The sequence below is a fragment of the Pogonomyrmex barbatus genome, unplaced genomic scaffold, assembly GCF_055798465.1.
Source record: "Pogonomyrmex barbatus isolate J1 unplaced genomic scaffold, ASM5579846v1 scaffold7, whole genome shotgun sequence".
NCBI classification, from domain to species: domain Eukaryota; kingdom Metazoa; phylum Arthropoda; class Insecta; order Hymenoptera; family Formicidae; genus Pogonomyrmex; species Pogonomyrmex barbatus.
Genome location: NW_028297171.1, coordinates 2,358,180 through 2,375,351, shown reverse-complemented (window position 1 = coordinate 2,375,351; position 17,172 = coordinate 2,358,180). Strand labels below are relative to the sequence as shown.

Genomic DNA, 17,172 nt, shown 5'->3' with positions numbered 1-17,172 from the left:
AATTTTTGCAATATTATTATTATTATGCTTGAGTATCCTACATAATTATTTTGTTCTAAAAATTTATTTTCAGATATACATAACATAAAAAATTATATAGATTAGAAAATATAGATATAGATTTAAAAATTTATATAGATTAAAGACATTTAAAAAAAATCGTTTCTTCCACATAATTAATATGCAAATTATTTATTAGCAAGAATTTAAACAAATTCAATTATCATTCCTCTTGGTAGATTGTCGTCGTAGATTTCTATAAATGTGTCGTATAGCGTTCGAATCTTGAATGACATATCACTAAAAAAAATGCACGACACAAAAAGAAAAAAAAACAAATCTCGGAAAGAAACAACGCAACCATGGTTTAAATTGGATAACCCTCAAAAAATGTTACTTGTACAACTTGTATCAGCGATATGCACCAGTCTCTTTGTATCTATCGATTATCGTATTCAACATTGGCCTTGACCTAAACATGTGCATGTTTAGCGTAAACGAATGAGATTAAAGAATCTTTAGTCGAGCTGAATGCACAGCTGCTGCCTTCTGCGTATAACTTCGATGAATATGCGCCCGTTTCAGATCTATAAAACAGCGATTGATAAAACGAATGAATCGAAGCAAGGCCACGACTATAGTCTCGCGGGATGAACAGCGTTATTCCTTCTTCTCGTTTGAAACTTCATAGATTATCTTCTTATTAGCGCTTCGTCGACGTTCCTTCACGACACGCAAATCCCTTGATTGGATTTCTAACGATTCTCCAACAAAATTTTGACGTGACTTCTACAAGAGTCATTTTTTAAATCGGTTACTTCTTGAGCGCGTGTTCATCAACGAGCTTTCCAAGTTTGAATTTCTCATAAATTCCAGGTCTTGCCTCACGGCATTCTGACCCGCAGGCGATATAAAACGCCTTTCTTTTAACCTTTCGTCGATGAATAATCAGAAGGTGATTGGCATATCGGGGATTCACGAGACGAGGAGGCGTGCATCGAAAACGATTGAAGTTTAATGACCTGAGTTGGATTATTTCAATGCTCGCGTCACGTTGCATTCGTGGGACCACTCGCGCCAGAATCCGCCATTTTCAGTCAGGAAAAGCTAATAGCAAATCCTATGTAAGAAGTAACCGCTATTCACAATCAGACAAATAAATTTGTATTGATAAAATTCGTGATCAAATCATGAATAGATTCGAGTATTGACCTATAATTTTGAAAAGTTTTATTTTTCCTCCTACATAAAAAATTAGATAAAATTAAACGATAAAAAAATTCTTACTTTTCAACAATATATGAAATAAAAGAAAGTTCTCTTGTCATAAGTATTGGCATTATTCATATCTATAATCTTTTCTAAAGGACAAAAGAAGAGATAATAGAAAATGATACAGAAGACAATAGAAGATAATTAATTTCATCGCATTTCATATTCATTTCATTTCATATTTTTATTTTGTTTCTTATTGTCCTTTACATATAATTCTACACGGAAAGAACGATTTTATTGAAATATCCTAACCTATAGGTACAGATCTGAAAGTAATTTTTTTAGATCATCAAAATATTTAGGAAGATTAAATATAATAATAATATTAGCAAAATTTTTTATATTCTAATACCTCATTTGAATGTCCTATATAATTATTTTAATAACTCAACAAAATTATTTCCAGATCTTATACTTGGCGAAATTTTTAGATGTTTTAATAAAAGTATTCCTTTTGTGAATATTGCTTCATTTTATTTTATTTTATTTTATATGATTAAAACAACTTGGAAAGATTATGATTTTCAAATTTAACAAATATATCGAGTCAATATTAATGTCAGTTTATGTGATCAGGATAATAAAGCACGTTATGCATTCTATTGCCTGGGATTCGCAGCAACTGCACTTCAAGATGAACTATTTGTGACCACTCAACATTTATAAATTTTCTTAGATTTTCTTTCGTCATTTCGTCGAATTTCTGGCCAGTCGTCACCGTCATCGTTGTCGTCAAACCGAGTGTTCTTCCCACTCTCTGGCAGCGACGGAGGTGGCGGAAGCGGCGGCGGCGGCGGCGGCGGCGGCGGCGGCGGCGGCGGCGGCGGCGGTGGCGGCGGCGGCAACGACGACGTTTCTCTCCGCGGACGCGTAATCCTCGCTTACATCGATAAGAGGAGACCCGAGATGGCCACGGCAATTGAAGGAGCAATGGAATGCCTCTTTTACCCCCTCTTTCTTACCCCGTTCGTTCAATATATAAGTGAACCAGCGCGCCGGAACGTGTACCACAGTCAGTCAGCGTTTCGTGTTTTGTGTGTTTCTTTCATTTTGTTTTAACGGCGGCTGTGTGGCCTCTCGTTCGCACGTGCCCGCGAGAACACGTGGCGCGAGAAACACATGCTCCTCCGGGAACGCGAGGCGACGCGACGCGCGCCCCTTTCAAGCGCCACGGCCACGCGATTCGCGTGCGAGAGGAGCCCGTGCGAGAACCTATCATTTTCAATTCCGCCTTTCCCCAATAAAATTCTCATATCAGAAACACCGCCGTAAATATCGTAGGAGGCTAAATTAGCGCGAGACAATTTACAGAATTACAGAATATTTAAAATTAAAGATACCGAGGATTGTCTATCGTTAATTCGCGGAGCAGATTGATGAGGAACATCGTTACACGTCGATTACACATCCCGTTCTTCTGAGCGTGCCTAATCGCGACAGATTTTTCACGTGGAGGTAATTAAAAAAAAGAAGACAAAGACAGAAGTGATTAGAAAACTTTGTATCAGTATTCAAGAAGAATTAGAAAGAAAGATGAAGTCAATCAGATCTGATTGGCGGGTGAGTCTCCTGGTACTGCTAACGGTGACGGTGGCTGCCGGAACGAGACCTGAAACTGTCCTTAGAGACGTTCTCGCGAGGCCTTTTGTTCCACGAGAAAATGCATCTCCAGAATGTCTCCATGATAGCAAAATCTATCTTAAATCATTAGAAACTTACACACCCTGGGCACTCAAAAGTGAGTAAAATGAATCGAGAAATCTTTTTTAAGAGAGATTACATATAATCTCTTGAATTCTTTATGTTTATACCTAATTTATTTTGACACATTTACCTTATCCTTTGTTTTTATTCTATACTTTTTATATTTATTTGTTGATTTATTGAATAAACAACAAATAATGGATAATCAGTTTGAAATTAACGTATAATTTCTGTTACAGTTACATGTTTTCTTATTTCCAATTGTTAAAATATTCGGTAATCTTTAAGATAAATATAAAAAATTCATAGACTTAGACTTAAAAATTTTCTTATTTATGAAAAACTTTAGATAATTTGTTGCATAAATTCCTTTTATTTCTTAGTATATTTATTTTTTATTTTTTTCATTCAAAATTTCTTTATTTAATTGCTAATAATAAAATAAATTGATTATAATAAATATTGTTACAATCAAATTTCTTTTATTATTATCAATTAAACAAAGAAATTTTGAATAATTTTTCTAAAAAAATAAAAGATAAATCAATGAACAATAAATAATTAAAACTTATAATTAGGATTTGTTGAATTCCAATGAAGCAGATTGAATCTCAGTTTAATGAATGAATCAGAAGACATGCATTTTCAGAGCTTTAATTAATATTTTTAATTAATATTTACTTGTAATGTTATATTTAACTTATCAAAGTGATTCTCGTTTGAATCGTAAAATTAAGTAATCGTCTTTAGTAAAACATCCAAAACAAATTTACACATAATTTGTAATAATTGCAGCTTCTTTATCTTTCAATGTGACTAACTCGGGCTCTAGTGGGGACAGCGAGGGGGAAAACATTATATAATCTTTTAGGTATTGTTTTGTCTGTTACACGCCGCGTGAAATCACAAAGCGATTGCGATTTTACGTTTAAACATTAAGTAATTATCGGACATTGCACGCTGCGCGCAATTATCAAGGAAGATTATCGGGCATGTAACATTGCGTATGCGATATCACACCAGTATACGTGGAATGCATATCGTCAATTACTAGATATCGATCTTTCCGGCCGTTTTGCCGCAGATAATGGTGACTGATCAGAAAGATCGATCAATGTGATAAATATTTCTTCTTTTTTTTTTCCACGATACGGTGAGTTCAACGTACTCGCACGAGGACGAGGTGCTGCACAAGTGGGAAGAGGAAAAGGCGCAAAATTTTATTTTATCGTTCCTCCATCTTTTTCAGATTCAAAATTGAGTAATTTCAGGAGGATTGTTAACTGTGTTTCTCGATTGTGCACTCGATTTCGACGTGCGCGATTGATTCGGAACGAAATTTTCGAGAGAGAGAGAGAGAGAGAGAGAGAGAGAGAGAGAGAGAGAGAGAGAGAGAGAGAGAGGGAGGTGATTACGCGCATCTCGAATTTATGTACGATCGAAAGAACCTTGTGTCCATTTTTCGCGGACGAATTATCATCTCCGTGACACTTGGACTAGCACAGATTAAACAAGTGACATTGATCTGATTGATATTAATAGCGTAATGCTCGATCGGTGACTGCATCAGCTATTACAAGACGTTTAACCCACGCGTCCTCGGCGGCGCATTTGGATCCATTGTTACGGATCACCGCCGCATAGATCATCACCGTTTTGCATTATGACAGCTTTTATCTCAGCCGCGATAATTATTTAGTTGATATGTTACTCGTTCTTATTACTCGTCAATGCATAAACGCAACATTTAATGAATATCCATGAACATCCGTTTTTGTCCTCTTTCATACTAAGTATCAAATGGATTTCGCCACCGACTCATCTAAGGCGTGATAGTATTATTATGTATTGTTTTTTTATATTAAATATTTCCATCGATACATTGTGCACGATATCTTTTTATTTGAATGTATGTTTAATTGAAAAAGATTAATTTAAAGATAAATTAGTTAATCACTACAATAAAAAATTGATTAATACAATAATCTTCTAATACGTACATACACACACACACACACACACACACACACACACACACAAAATAAATTAATTAAATATTTTCTAGATGTGTTTTCACACATAGTACTTTCATTTGATGTTTCTTCTGATTCAAAAAGAAAAAAATGAATTGTTTTAATTAATTGTCTAAAAATAAGAAAATGTAATAATTATATAATTTATATCAGAGATTTTCCTATTTTCTTCTCAATTAAAAATAAACTGTTGAAAGTAAATATAGATATAAATAGTTTTTTGATACAATAAAAAAAATTTATAATTTAATAATAATATATTACTAGCTACTATATAGTATTGCTATATTAAACGTAACTTTTTCTTTATACTTTTCTTACTTTGTTAACTGATCTAGAAACAGATCTAGAACAGAAGATAATGCCAAGAGGATTAAATTTTATAAGCGCGACGATCGCTCGTGAATATCGCTAGTTTTATAATAGCGTGCCATCGAGGAAAAGCATGCAATTAATGATCTTTCCGCGCGCACGTTCGCGTAGAAACAATAATATTGACCAATGTAATTGATATGTGCGTCGTACGCGCGAGACCAAACTGGGTCAGCGAGATGTATCCACGAGGCCGATGACCGTCCTTGTGTATCAGAGGTCCGCCTTCGATCGATCAATCGATCGATCGGGCTTTTCCTGACTTGTACGTCGCTTAATCGCCAATTAAACTAGCTCGTGCGGTTCCTTTTAACTATTATTTGTACAACGATAAAGGTAATCGACAGTGAAATCGATCAAGTACGGGGAAAAGGAAAGCAATCTCGTAGCGATATTAGAGCTTCTCCATTTACAAATGACGGCGAAATAGCTTACGTCACACATTGACAGATGACTTATTTCACATTTGGTGTTACTAAGTTAGAACCGACTAGAAATGTAACCGACTAGAATTTATCGCGAACATTGTGCATAAAAATGCTCGCTATCTCGTCGTCGTCGAATTTAAAATTGAAAATATGTGTTATCGTTCAACTATTTTTTTTCGATCCGATCGGTCGGTTGGCTCGTTTTTACTTTGCGGGATTCCCCCGCAAAATTCATTGGTCGATTTTGTTGTATCAGCGTATCATCATATCGCGCGCCATAGTGCACTTCCGCAGCTAACGCACTCGTGACATTGACGTTGCTCCGCGTCATAGTTCCAAGGAGTCACCTTGAATTCCTATTTCGTATAACTCGTCGGTGTGTGCACAGATGACTAATAATATAAATCATAGAGTATGATGCGCGCAGTTTATCGCTATTCTCCTAGAAACGAGCGTGACTTTGATCAACGCGCTGCTTGTTCCCGCCGACTGTATATTCTACCATGAAATTTGATCAGTCATACACACACAATTCCTTTCACATAAAATATAAAATTCTTCTCACGTCAGCTTTGCTTGAAGAAAAATGACGAAATATGTTAGAAGTGGAATATATAGTCATCAAATCTTAATTTATGTTAAATGTTATATAATTTATTTTTTCCTAAAAAATAAATTATAAATTAAAAAAATAGTCTCAAAGTAGTTATTTTTATTTGTTACATATTTTTTTTATTTTATATATTATACATTATATATTATATTTTATTTTATTATATATTATATTTTTATTTATTATTATATTTTCTCTAGATAATCTTATCTCTAGATAATTATTTATCTTATAAAATATTTATTTATTAATTATTAACTAATCTCTTTCTCTCTCTTGTCTATTAAAAGAAATATCAAAATTAATTACGGAGTTAAAAAGAGAGAAAAATATTAATTACAATAATTATCAATAATAGAAAGGAAATGTTAAACAATTTTATAATGAAACGATTATAAGAGTTGCATCTTTCAATCGTTTTAGGTTCGCGTTTGTGTATGTTTATAACATATACACAATGTTGTAGTCAATTATAAGAGCAACGGTTTATGTTGTACTCTGCAGCGATGACAGAGAACTTGATAAGTGAATAAAGATTGCATACGAGATTTAAAGTTTGAGATAATCGATATCAAATTTCAACGATCATTACTCTCTTGAGTCTGCAGTAACGATTTCGGATATTCGAAAGGTAACGCGAAAAAATGATGCTAGCTGATTGTGATATGGATTGAGAACAGAAGAACGCCTTGACGCATCGATTACACCTGCGTTTGTTTCAACCGGTTTCAGAATGTGGTTTATTATAAAACGAAGCGGGGGAAGGGGGGGCGCTATTGTTAAATGTCAAAGCCGAGATGCCGTAAATGCCCGGAAAAACGCAATCGATGGCAAATTGATAGTAGCAACCTTTGTTTGTGAAACAGAATACTACAAGCAGACTAAAGTGCATCCCTTTCTTACTGAAATTTCATCGTAATTGCGTCCTGCGTTCTTTTTTCCAGTGAAAATTTTATCCGTGCATTTATATTGCCCTACGCGCGACGCACTTTTCTATAAAACTTTTTAAAAAATAAAAAATGTTCAGTGCGCACAGTTTTAAAAAATTTTGAAGAATAAAAAATATAACTGCTTACTAAGAATAGTGACTTGAATCTACACCGTAGAAAAACTCGCGCATTAAAGCGAGTTTATTAAAACGAGATTCGTATTCTTTGTTCCAGTGTTCGACGCCTCGGTTAAAATACCATCGGGCATAATCACCGGCAATTACAAGCAGCTAGGTAATTTTGATGAATGCTTACAAGTGAAGAATGAACACGGATTCGTTGGTCAGGCTTGCAACACGGCAGTGCAATTCGAGATCGCAGCAGACAATGGTACACCACGTGAATTAGATTTGGGAGATTTGTTCGTGAACGTCGCGATTGCATCGGTGAGTTCGTAATATCAATTTATTGCGAAGGACAATTTATGCAAGTAAAACACATAAACACGTAAACTTAAGTCCACAAGATTGGATAAGTTAATATTATTTTTTAACTAAATTAAATTAAAATTAAGTAAAGTGGTTTATAAAATTAATTTGGTTGCATTGAAATTAAATTAATCTAAGCTAATTTAATTTAAAAGTTAAGTTGGAAGTAAATTTTAAGAAGCATTATTTATATCAAATTAGAATGTCATAATTTTTTAAAATTAAAATATTCTAAATAACAAAATAATTATAATATGATTATCAAATAAATTTAATATTTTATTTCTAAATTAAGTTTATATAAAATTTTATATGAAATAACAAAGAAATTTTTTATTTGGGAATGCGTTCTTTCTTTTACAATTTTTTCTTCTACATAGATACATTTTTAATCTAGGAGAAAAGTTAATAAATTAAATTTTATGTGTTTTAAAAGTAAGTAGTTGAAATTATACATTAATTCATTCAAAATTAACTAAGTTAAAAGTTTAAAATTAAAAATTATTAACTTTTTAATTTTATTAATAACTTTTAATTTCTTAATTGGTTACTTAACTGGTTACCCAACCTTGCAAAAATATAATTCGATTATTCGCGATTCGTTAATAATTTTGAGTAGCAAAGTTATTAAATAAGAAAAAGAATAAATATTGTTTAATTTAAAACGTATTACAACATATAGACATAATTTTTAATCTAAACGTGATTGTATTTATTCGTACGAACATTTGTACCAAACGAGTAAAATGGAACTTAATCTACACGATAAATGTCAAATCTAACAGATAATAGCTCCATGTACTTTTCAAACAATACAGTACATATCTATGCTCTTAGGGTTAAAAATATAAAAAGGAAACTATAATGGGAACCAAATATATTGTAATCTTGTGGTATAGAATGCATCAAAATGGACCTCTGGTACTACGGTAACATACGAATGGATGTTTTGCGTTCCATCTACTTGCAATCATACGGAAATACAGGAAGCCCTCGAGTTCGCCCTCGATCCATTAAAGGTAGACGGGCGAGTAGAGATAACTATCAATGTTACTAAGAAATCGTGTCACACTGCGGAGACTGTTAAAACAACCTGGGATATTTCTGATTGGTGTTACACGTAAATAAAGTCTTTTATCATGTAGAAATTTATCCATAAAAAGCAATCTTAATTTATGTAATGTTTGAAAATTTTAGATCGATTCTTGTACTGTTCGCAATAATCATTATAGCTTCTACGACATATGAGATTGCAGCCCAACGGTGGGCTATTACATCGGAAAAGAGTGGTATGTGAAATATAAAATATAAAGATACGCCATATTATTGTCATTTAATTGTCTTTGGACTTAATCCTTCAGACATTTTTTTACATTTCACGCAACGAAGTTGAATACATGTACATGAATATATATATATATATATATATATATATATGTACATACATACATATACACACATATATTTTATATATGCACACACACACACACACACACACACACACACACACACACACACACACACACACACACACACACACACACACACACACACAACAATTTCATTAATCATAATCAATAATATTATTTTAAAAATAATATGTGAAATTGTGAATTTCATGAACTTTAATTAGACCTTAATATAATTAATTTCAGAATTTAGTAGTCTTTTTCGTGAAATTCAGTAATCTTCTATTAACTTAAATTCAATGACAAACACAGGCACACGCATACGCACACGATACATGTAATATAATACATAATATTAATTTGCATTGTATATTTTATGCATTCACTATGCAACATTATACGTTTAATAAAAAAATGCGAAGGAATTTCGCTAATATTTTACTGGAATTAATAGCGATAACGATTCCTTATCCGCAGGTATTTTGACAGCATTTTCTTTATACAAAAATGGGAAGGAATTAATGCAGACCGAGAGACGTCCAGGATCTATTCGCTGTTTAGATGGCTTGCGTTTCATTAGTATAGCTTGGATTATTTTCGGTCATACTTACTACATGGAGACTGTTACTGTCAAAATGAACCTTACTCATATTCCATATGTGAGTATCTATTAATATCATACAGTTTTTTACATGAGAATTGATTAGTTGCTTCTCTTCTCATAACTTACATTATAAAATTTATTACTTTCACATTAAGTTCAATTAGAAGTCACATCTCTTGTACTTCAAAACTTCATATCTGAATATTTTCTCGATTATGAAATTATTTTTATCACCCAAAAGATGCATTATGATTGGATGAATATGCTGGTGCTCAACGGCAACATCGTTACGGATACTTTCTTTCTTCTGAGCGGGACCCTGCTCGCTTACACCGAACTGCGGAAGAAGGAACGACGTTCCTCGAAATGGCGTTTCGACGTGATAGGACTTTATATTCATCGTTATATAAGGTACGCATACACATACACAGCCAAACTGGCTTTTCTCCGGTAATCACCGGTAATTTAAGTCTTTTTAATTTATCTCAATACATTCATAAATTATACGCAAGAGTTATAAGATACGCGCGCTTTAAACAAATTATATAACTAACTTTTATTTTCTGTTCATATTATTTGATCTATATCTTTTTTTATCTTTTCAAAATATTGATAATTTCTTCGTCTGTTAGATTAACGCCGGCCTACGCAATGATGATCGGCTTTTATGCCACTCTGTTGTACAAATTTGGCACAGGCCCGCGCTGGGACACCTGGATCGGTTCCAATAGAGACTTCTGCCGCGAGAAGTGGTGGATCAATTTGCTCTACCTTAACAATTACCTCAACGTGTCAGACATGGTAGATTAATATAGACTCTCGATTAATATAGACTTCTTTATCTACTTATTCCATTCCTACGTATCTTTACATTATCTACCGTGCTAAAAATATCGTATTACAACAGTTGTGTGTAATCATTAACCATTATTTTATATCCAGATAGTGGTAGATGATATCTTAGAATTTATATAAATGCTATTTATTTATTTTTTTTTATTACAATATTATTATTTACATTTTTCTTTGGTTTGGATTTACTAAGTCTATATTTACTATATTTATTTTGCGTTTTCCGACGTGCTCTGAATTTCTCTGATTTGCGTATCTTGCGCGAGATACATCTTTCTTTTTACGTTTGCTTCTAGTGCATGTCCCAATCCTGGTATCTAGCGACCGATATGCAATTTGTTTGGCTGTCGCCGATTATATTGTATCCTATGCTCAAATTAAAGAGTCGATTTTTCATCATTGTTTTGACTATGTTCTTGATTGCTTCGGTCCTAGCGCCATTCATTACAACTTATACTCTTCAACTTATGGGCACCATGCTTTATTATAAAGAGTGAGTGTAGAAATTTAAATTGTTGTTCAGTTCAAAGATATATTTCACTAGTTTTAATTTGAATATCTTAAAAAAATCTATTTCTTAAAAGTCTAATTTCAAATATATTTTATTATAACTTTATTTAGTTGCATTTCATATAATGTTTCTTCGAATATCTAATTTTAATTTTTCATTTTTTTTATTTAGTTTAAATATTTTATGTATTTAGTATTTAGATCCAACCCACAGTTCTTTTTTCTATGGGTTTTCTTTTCTTATATCATGCGGCATTCGCGAATTAATTATTACTATAAAATACTATAAAAAGATCGTGTAACTTCAGACTATTTTAAGTTTATGTTTGTTTAAAAGTGGAAATTACATGACGCGGCACTTCTTAATTACCGGATTTCAATAATTTTGTGATCTCAACAGGATGTTGTGTTTTGCAGACAGATGGACTTAAATCAAGTTTTCCTGGAGATCTATATAAAGACATACAATAGATTTGGATCTTACGTGGTCGGAATAGGTCTCGGATATGTGTTATATAAGACACAATCTTATCCCGTCAAATTACGTATTGTAAGTATGTGTATAATTACCTTCAGCATTTTCATACTTCTTTTATTCAATCTTTATTAATTTATTAGTTAATTTATTAATATATTAATATATTAATAATGATCTATTAGGGATATCCATAAGTCATGTTTTTTGACATGCAAAATTGTATTTTATTTAACATTTAGTACAGACTAATCTACAAAAGAATCTCCATCACTATTGATATTCTTTTTCCATCTTTCTAACAAATTTTCAATTACTTTCTTGTAAAATGAGAATGATTTCGTAGCAAAGTATTTTAGATTTTAGTCCATCGGAAAGATTGATCATTGTTTTTAAATTTTTTAAATCAACGCTGGCATGCTCTGATATTCAAGGCACTAGGATGAAGCGAAATTAATGGTAATTTGTGGCACTATTATGTAGTATTATTATTTTTTGAAACTCATCATCCCAATTCAAGCATCAAATATCTAATATGCATATCCAATATGTTATCCATACTTTGGCCTTCCATTCTTATCGATACACTCAAATTCTTTCAAAATTTTACGATAAGTACTAAATATCAAATATAAATTTATTTATTACATAGGTTATGTAATAATAAATCACATTCATGAACAAGATAGTAATGTTTATTCAAGAAAAAAACGACATTACTTATGAGTATCCCTAATATCATAATTGCGAAACAAATATTTACATCTAAATAAAGAAAAGTGCTATAAAATATTGTATTTTTTTATACCCATAGTGGTCGGTGGTTCTGGGCTGGATAGTCGCAATTGTGGCTGGTTTATCGGTAATTTTCGGATCGCGGAACATGTACTTCGACACTTACGTATATAACAGATTAGAGGCAAGCTTGTACGCAGGTTTACATCGACAGGTCTTCGCGATTTCAGTCTCTTGGATCATTTTCTGCTGCGTGCATGGATACGCAGGTAATCATCGCACGCGCTCGTGAGATAATTACTCAACCGAATTACGTCAACGCCAATCTTTAAAGCAAATCTTTAATTGTTTCTTTCTTTCAAGGTCTCATCAATCATCTACTTTCTTGGCGTGGATGGATATCGCTCAGCAAATTGACCTACTGTGCTTATCTTTCTCATTTTCTGTTCATATTATCAGACGCTGGAGCTGTTCGGACTAGCGGCAATTTGACATTGATGAACGTGGTGAGCAAAAAGCATGGTGATAAAAACATTTTTTAAAACATTGTTGCATTTTAGCATCAGAGTTTATATAATCATGTATATAACATTTATATCACTTATATTATCACTTTCTGCTTATCTCATACGAGAGATGTTGCATGAACTTTTTAATTATAAAGCAAATGTAATGAGAAAAAGATAACGCTAAAACTTTTCATTTAGACGCGAGCTTTCTTCGCCAATTTGGTATTCACATTGATATTATCTGTGGTATGGAGTCTCTGCTTCGAGATGCCCTTCATAAACATTTCCAGTATTATCTTCGGACGCAAACGAAATTTATCGAAGCACTTGGACTGTTCGACGGCATCTGCCAAAGAGATTTGTCAGCCAAAAAACGAATCTTCAGTTACGAGTGATCCTGTAAAATACGATGTTGCCTGTTGCGATCTAGAAACTGTTGGAGAAAAAGGTGAGAATGGCATAAAATATGTCAATGGCAAGGTAGAACAAAGTATCGATAAAATATACATTGTTACTCCTATCAAATGCGATGAGACATGCTCGGCTGTGAATACTAATAATGCAACAACAAATTCCTATACCAACGTCGATTTATACTATGGTATCGAACAGCACGAACGAATAAATTCAAATGAGAAAGAATCAGAATCGATTGATATCGATCTTGTCAACAGTTCAGAGGAATCAAAGGAATGCTTGAGGCATAATTAAAAAATTAAATTTGATGGATTTATAGATAAATAATCCATATTCCATTATCGAATAATCCATTAGATTAATTCAATTAGATTTAGTCGATGATTAATTATTTTATTATATTATTATTATTATTATATTAATAGTTATTATGAGACAAATTGTGATAACGTACATACGTTGATTAAATATATTCATTTTTAGTAGGAAAGAATAAAGCAAGATTGTAAGAGTGATACAATATTTTATATATTTAGAATTTTATATAAGGAAACAAGTGGATAAAAGAGAGAAAGAGAGTTTGTTTATATTTTATAGAATTTTATGAATTTTTATGCAATATAATTTATTATTAAAATTTGTTTGTATAATTATATACTATATATACTATATATATATACTATATAGTATATATATATACTATATATACTATATATACTATATATATATATATTGTTTATATAATATATAAACAAAAATATATAAATATACACTATTGGCAAAAAAATTTGAATACACTTGCAATTTTCTCGCATCTCATGAAAAGTTAAATATCTTGGAGAAAAAAAATTGCAGAGAAATTTTTAATCATGTATTTTAAAGACCAAAAAACATTTTTACAAGTCGAAGACATCTTTTTATTAATTTACTTATTGTCTTATTTTATAGAAAATGTATATACGCGCGCGTGTGTGTGTGTGTGTGTGTGTTGTGTGTTGTGTATGTGTGTACATATATGCACATCTTCTATAAGAATAAGATACAATAAATTAATAAAAAGGTTGCCTCGATTTGTGAATATAGTTATCAAAATGAAAAATAGATTTGATGATAAAAAAGATTGATTTTTTAATAAAAAGGCAGTTTAAAATCGTATCAATTTTTTCTAAAAAGAAAAAGCTTAAAGCTTAGAAAATTCTTTAAAATACTTTTATATTTATATAAAAATTATTTTATATAAATTTTGTCTGATAATGTTTGAAGCGCTGCAACGCTTTAAAATAAAATGAAAATATTGCGAAAATTATTTATTTTAAAATTTATGTAACTTAAGAACATAAAGGAAAATGTCATCAAAATTCAAACATAGATTTAAAGCGCTGTCTTTGATTTTTAAAATGTGAGGTTGAAATTTTCTCTGTGATTTCTTTTCACCGAAATATTTAACTTTTTATGAGACGCGAGAAAATCGGAAGTATATCAAAACTTTTGACCGCTAATGTATATTATTATTAAACAAAAATAATTTATAAAGATTAAGGATATTAATAGATACATAATTGCGAAAACATTCACTAGATAGAAAATTAATCATAATATACTTTTATTTAATAATATATAAAAAAATTATTATTTTATTTTGTTGATTTTTTATTTTATTGATAGTGATTATTGTGATAAAATGAAATAATACATTGTTGTTAATAAGTATATAAATATATTTTAGATTATATGTAAAAGAAATGTTTGCAAAGAGAATATATAATATATATTTGATATAATAAGCGTGGAGTTATGCCGATTTATTAATGTGAACTTCAGTATTAATAAGTTAGAGTTAAAGTTAAAGATTTAATGTTAGAGTTACAGATAAAGATTTAATGTTAGAGTTAAAGTTAAAGATTTAGTGTTAGAGTTAAAAAATGTATTTTACCTCACATTACGGAAATAATTTAAAAACTATTAGAAAATATATAAATTAAAGTTTTATAAAATTAAGTATTATAAAAAATATGAAATAGTCTTATTTTTTTTCTCTCTCTCTCTCTCTCTCTCTCTCTCTCTCTTTCTCACACATAAATATCTTATTTTTATTATAGAATTATTTTAGCGTAATTATATACTTACTATGTAAGCTTTTAGATTAGGAAGATATTATTTCTTTGTTTCGTATATTTCATAAATATATAATTGTTTATCTAAGTGAAAAATATTCATTGTTATTTGCGAAGAAAAGTAGATTAATGAGAAATCTGTTCACGATATGCCTTTTTGAATTGAACGAATCGTGAGACGAATCGATCGGGCAATTCTAAAGTAAAGTTTATCATCAACAATCAGCGTCGTTGTTTATTTAGGCCAACTTTACCTCTCACATTTCCTTCTTTCACATGCGTTTAACGTGGACACACGTATTATATCCTTTGAGAGAGGAGTGATCTATCCGAACAGATTGAGCGTGGCTTAACGGTCTGAAACTAAGCCGAGAAAACAATGCAACGTTTGTGCGGAGTCTATAGAAGTAATTGATACCGCGACTCGATTGAGATGACGAAGAAGAAATAAAAAAATTTTTTTATACATTTCGAAACTTTTACTTTTTCGAAAAGAAATATTGCCGTTTGATGTAAAAGTGGATTCTAGGAATCAGTGGATAAAAACGTGATTAAATGGAAAAAAGCGAGAAAACAACTGTGGTACATATATGTGCGAATTTGATGGTATTATTAGCGAGCGAAGGGTTGACATGAGTGTCAGGCATACACGTGCGAAAGATACCCCAGGGACGCATTTCGTTACCGTGGGAAAAAGAAGCGGGGATTTTCAGGAAGGTTTTAATACGCATTTAATCTTAATCTAATGCGTTCGAAAATTTCTCAAGGTAGTTTGATATAAATAAATTATTAGTTAAATAAACGTTATTTAGAAGCTTATTTTTTCCTCCCGAGTGCGCAAAAAAATTATAAAACTAAAATATTATTGTCCACTTTACAGAAATATATTTCTTGTTAATTAACTAATTAAATAAATCAATTTTTGAAGTTGTATCAATAATATAAAGTAAATTATACACATATGACATAATATTTCTTCTTGCGCATATTCACTTTTCATTAAAGGATTAATGCTAAAGCAATCAAAATTGATTGCATTGTGCCTTTGCTGACGGAGGCACGTGCATTTCGTAATTGCGGAAAAATCGACGGCATATTGCGTAAATTTAAGGGGCTTGTGCCAGACACGGGGCACAGGATACGGTAGCGAGAGGCATTGCCCCGTGTTGGCACCCCGTGGCGACAAACAGAGGGAATAGATTTCATCCGGATCGTCATCCTCGGGGTAGCAAGTGGTCGACATCTGCGTGACCGTCGTTTCTTCGCAATGAAAACGTAACTATGACGGTTATTGCCAAGGGGGTGAAACATTTGCTTATTCTTCTCCAAGTTCTTTTTCCCTCGTTCACTCTTTTTTTTCACGCGTTATTAGCATACACAATGAGACGTGTAAATGAAACGGCAGGAAAGCATTATATTCTCGAAATAGATGATATATTTTGTGTCATAGATGCATGTTCTTGATTTATCATAATTAACATAATATAAGCTGGGATGAATTTCAATCTTGATCTATCTTTATGACTTCGATCTAAATAGATAGAAATAGATAGAAATTATATTATAAGTAATCTAGAATTTATATAATAATAGATATGATTTTTAAATAAACATAATTTATAAAAATGTAATTTACAATAATAAGGTTAATGAGAACCAGCACTAAAGGGTGTGCAAATTATATGTTTAATCTTAACTATATTTA

The 17,172-nt window shown here is 31.6% G+C and overlaps 1 protein-coding gene across 1 annotated transcript; it reads left to right on the top strand.

Annotated features, from left to right (window-relative positions):
• Positions 1-2,184: 2,184 nt before the first annotated feature.
• Positions 2,185-14,862, top strand: LOC105433226 (O-acyltransferase like protein). Its single transcript, XM_011648399.3, has 12 exons — positions 2,185-3,013; positions 7,589-7,800; positions 8,742-8,962; positions 9,040-9,131; positions 9,729-9,910; positions 10,097-10,266; positions 10,488-10,656; positions 11,004-11,200; positions 11,635-11,767; positions 12,507-12,696; positions 12,791-12,933; positions 13,135-14,862. Exons 1-12 carry the CDS (start codon positions 2,809-2,811, stop codon positions 13,645-13,647), a joined length of 2,427 nt encoding a protein of 808 aa, XP_011646701.2. The 5' UTR covers positions 2,185-2,808; the 3' UTR covers positions 13,648-14,862.
• Positions 14,863-17,172: the final 2,310 nt, after the last annotated feature.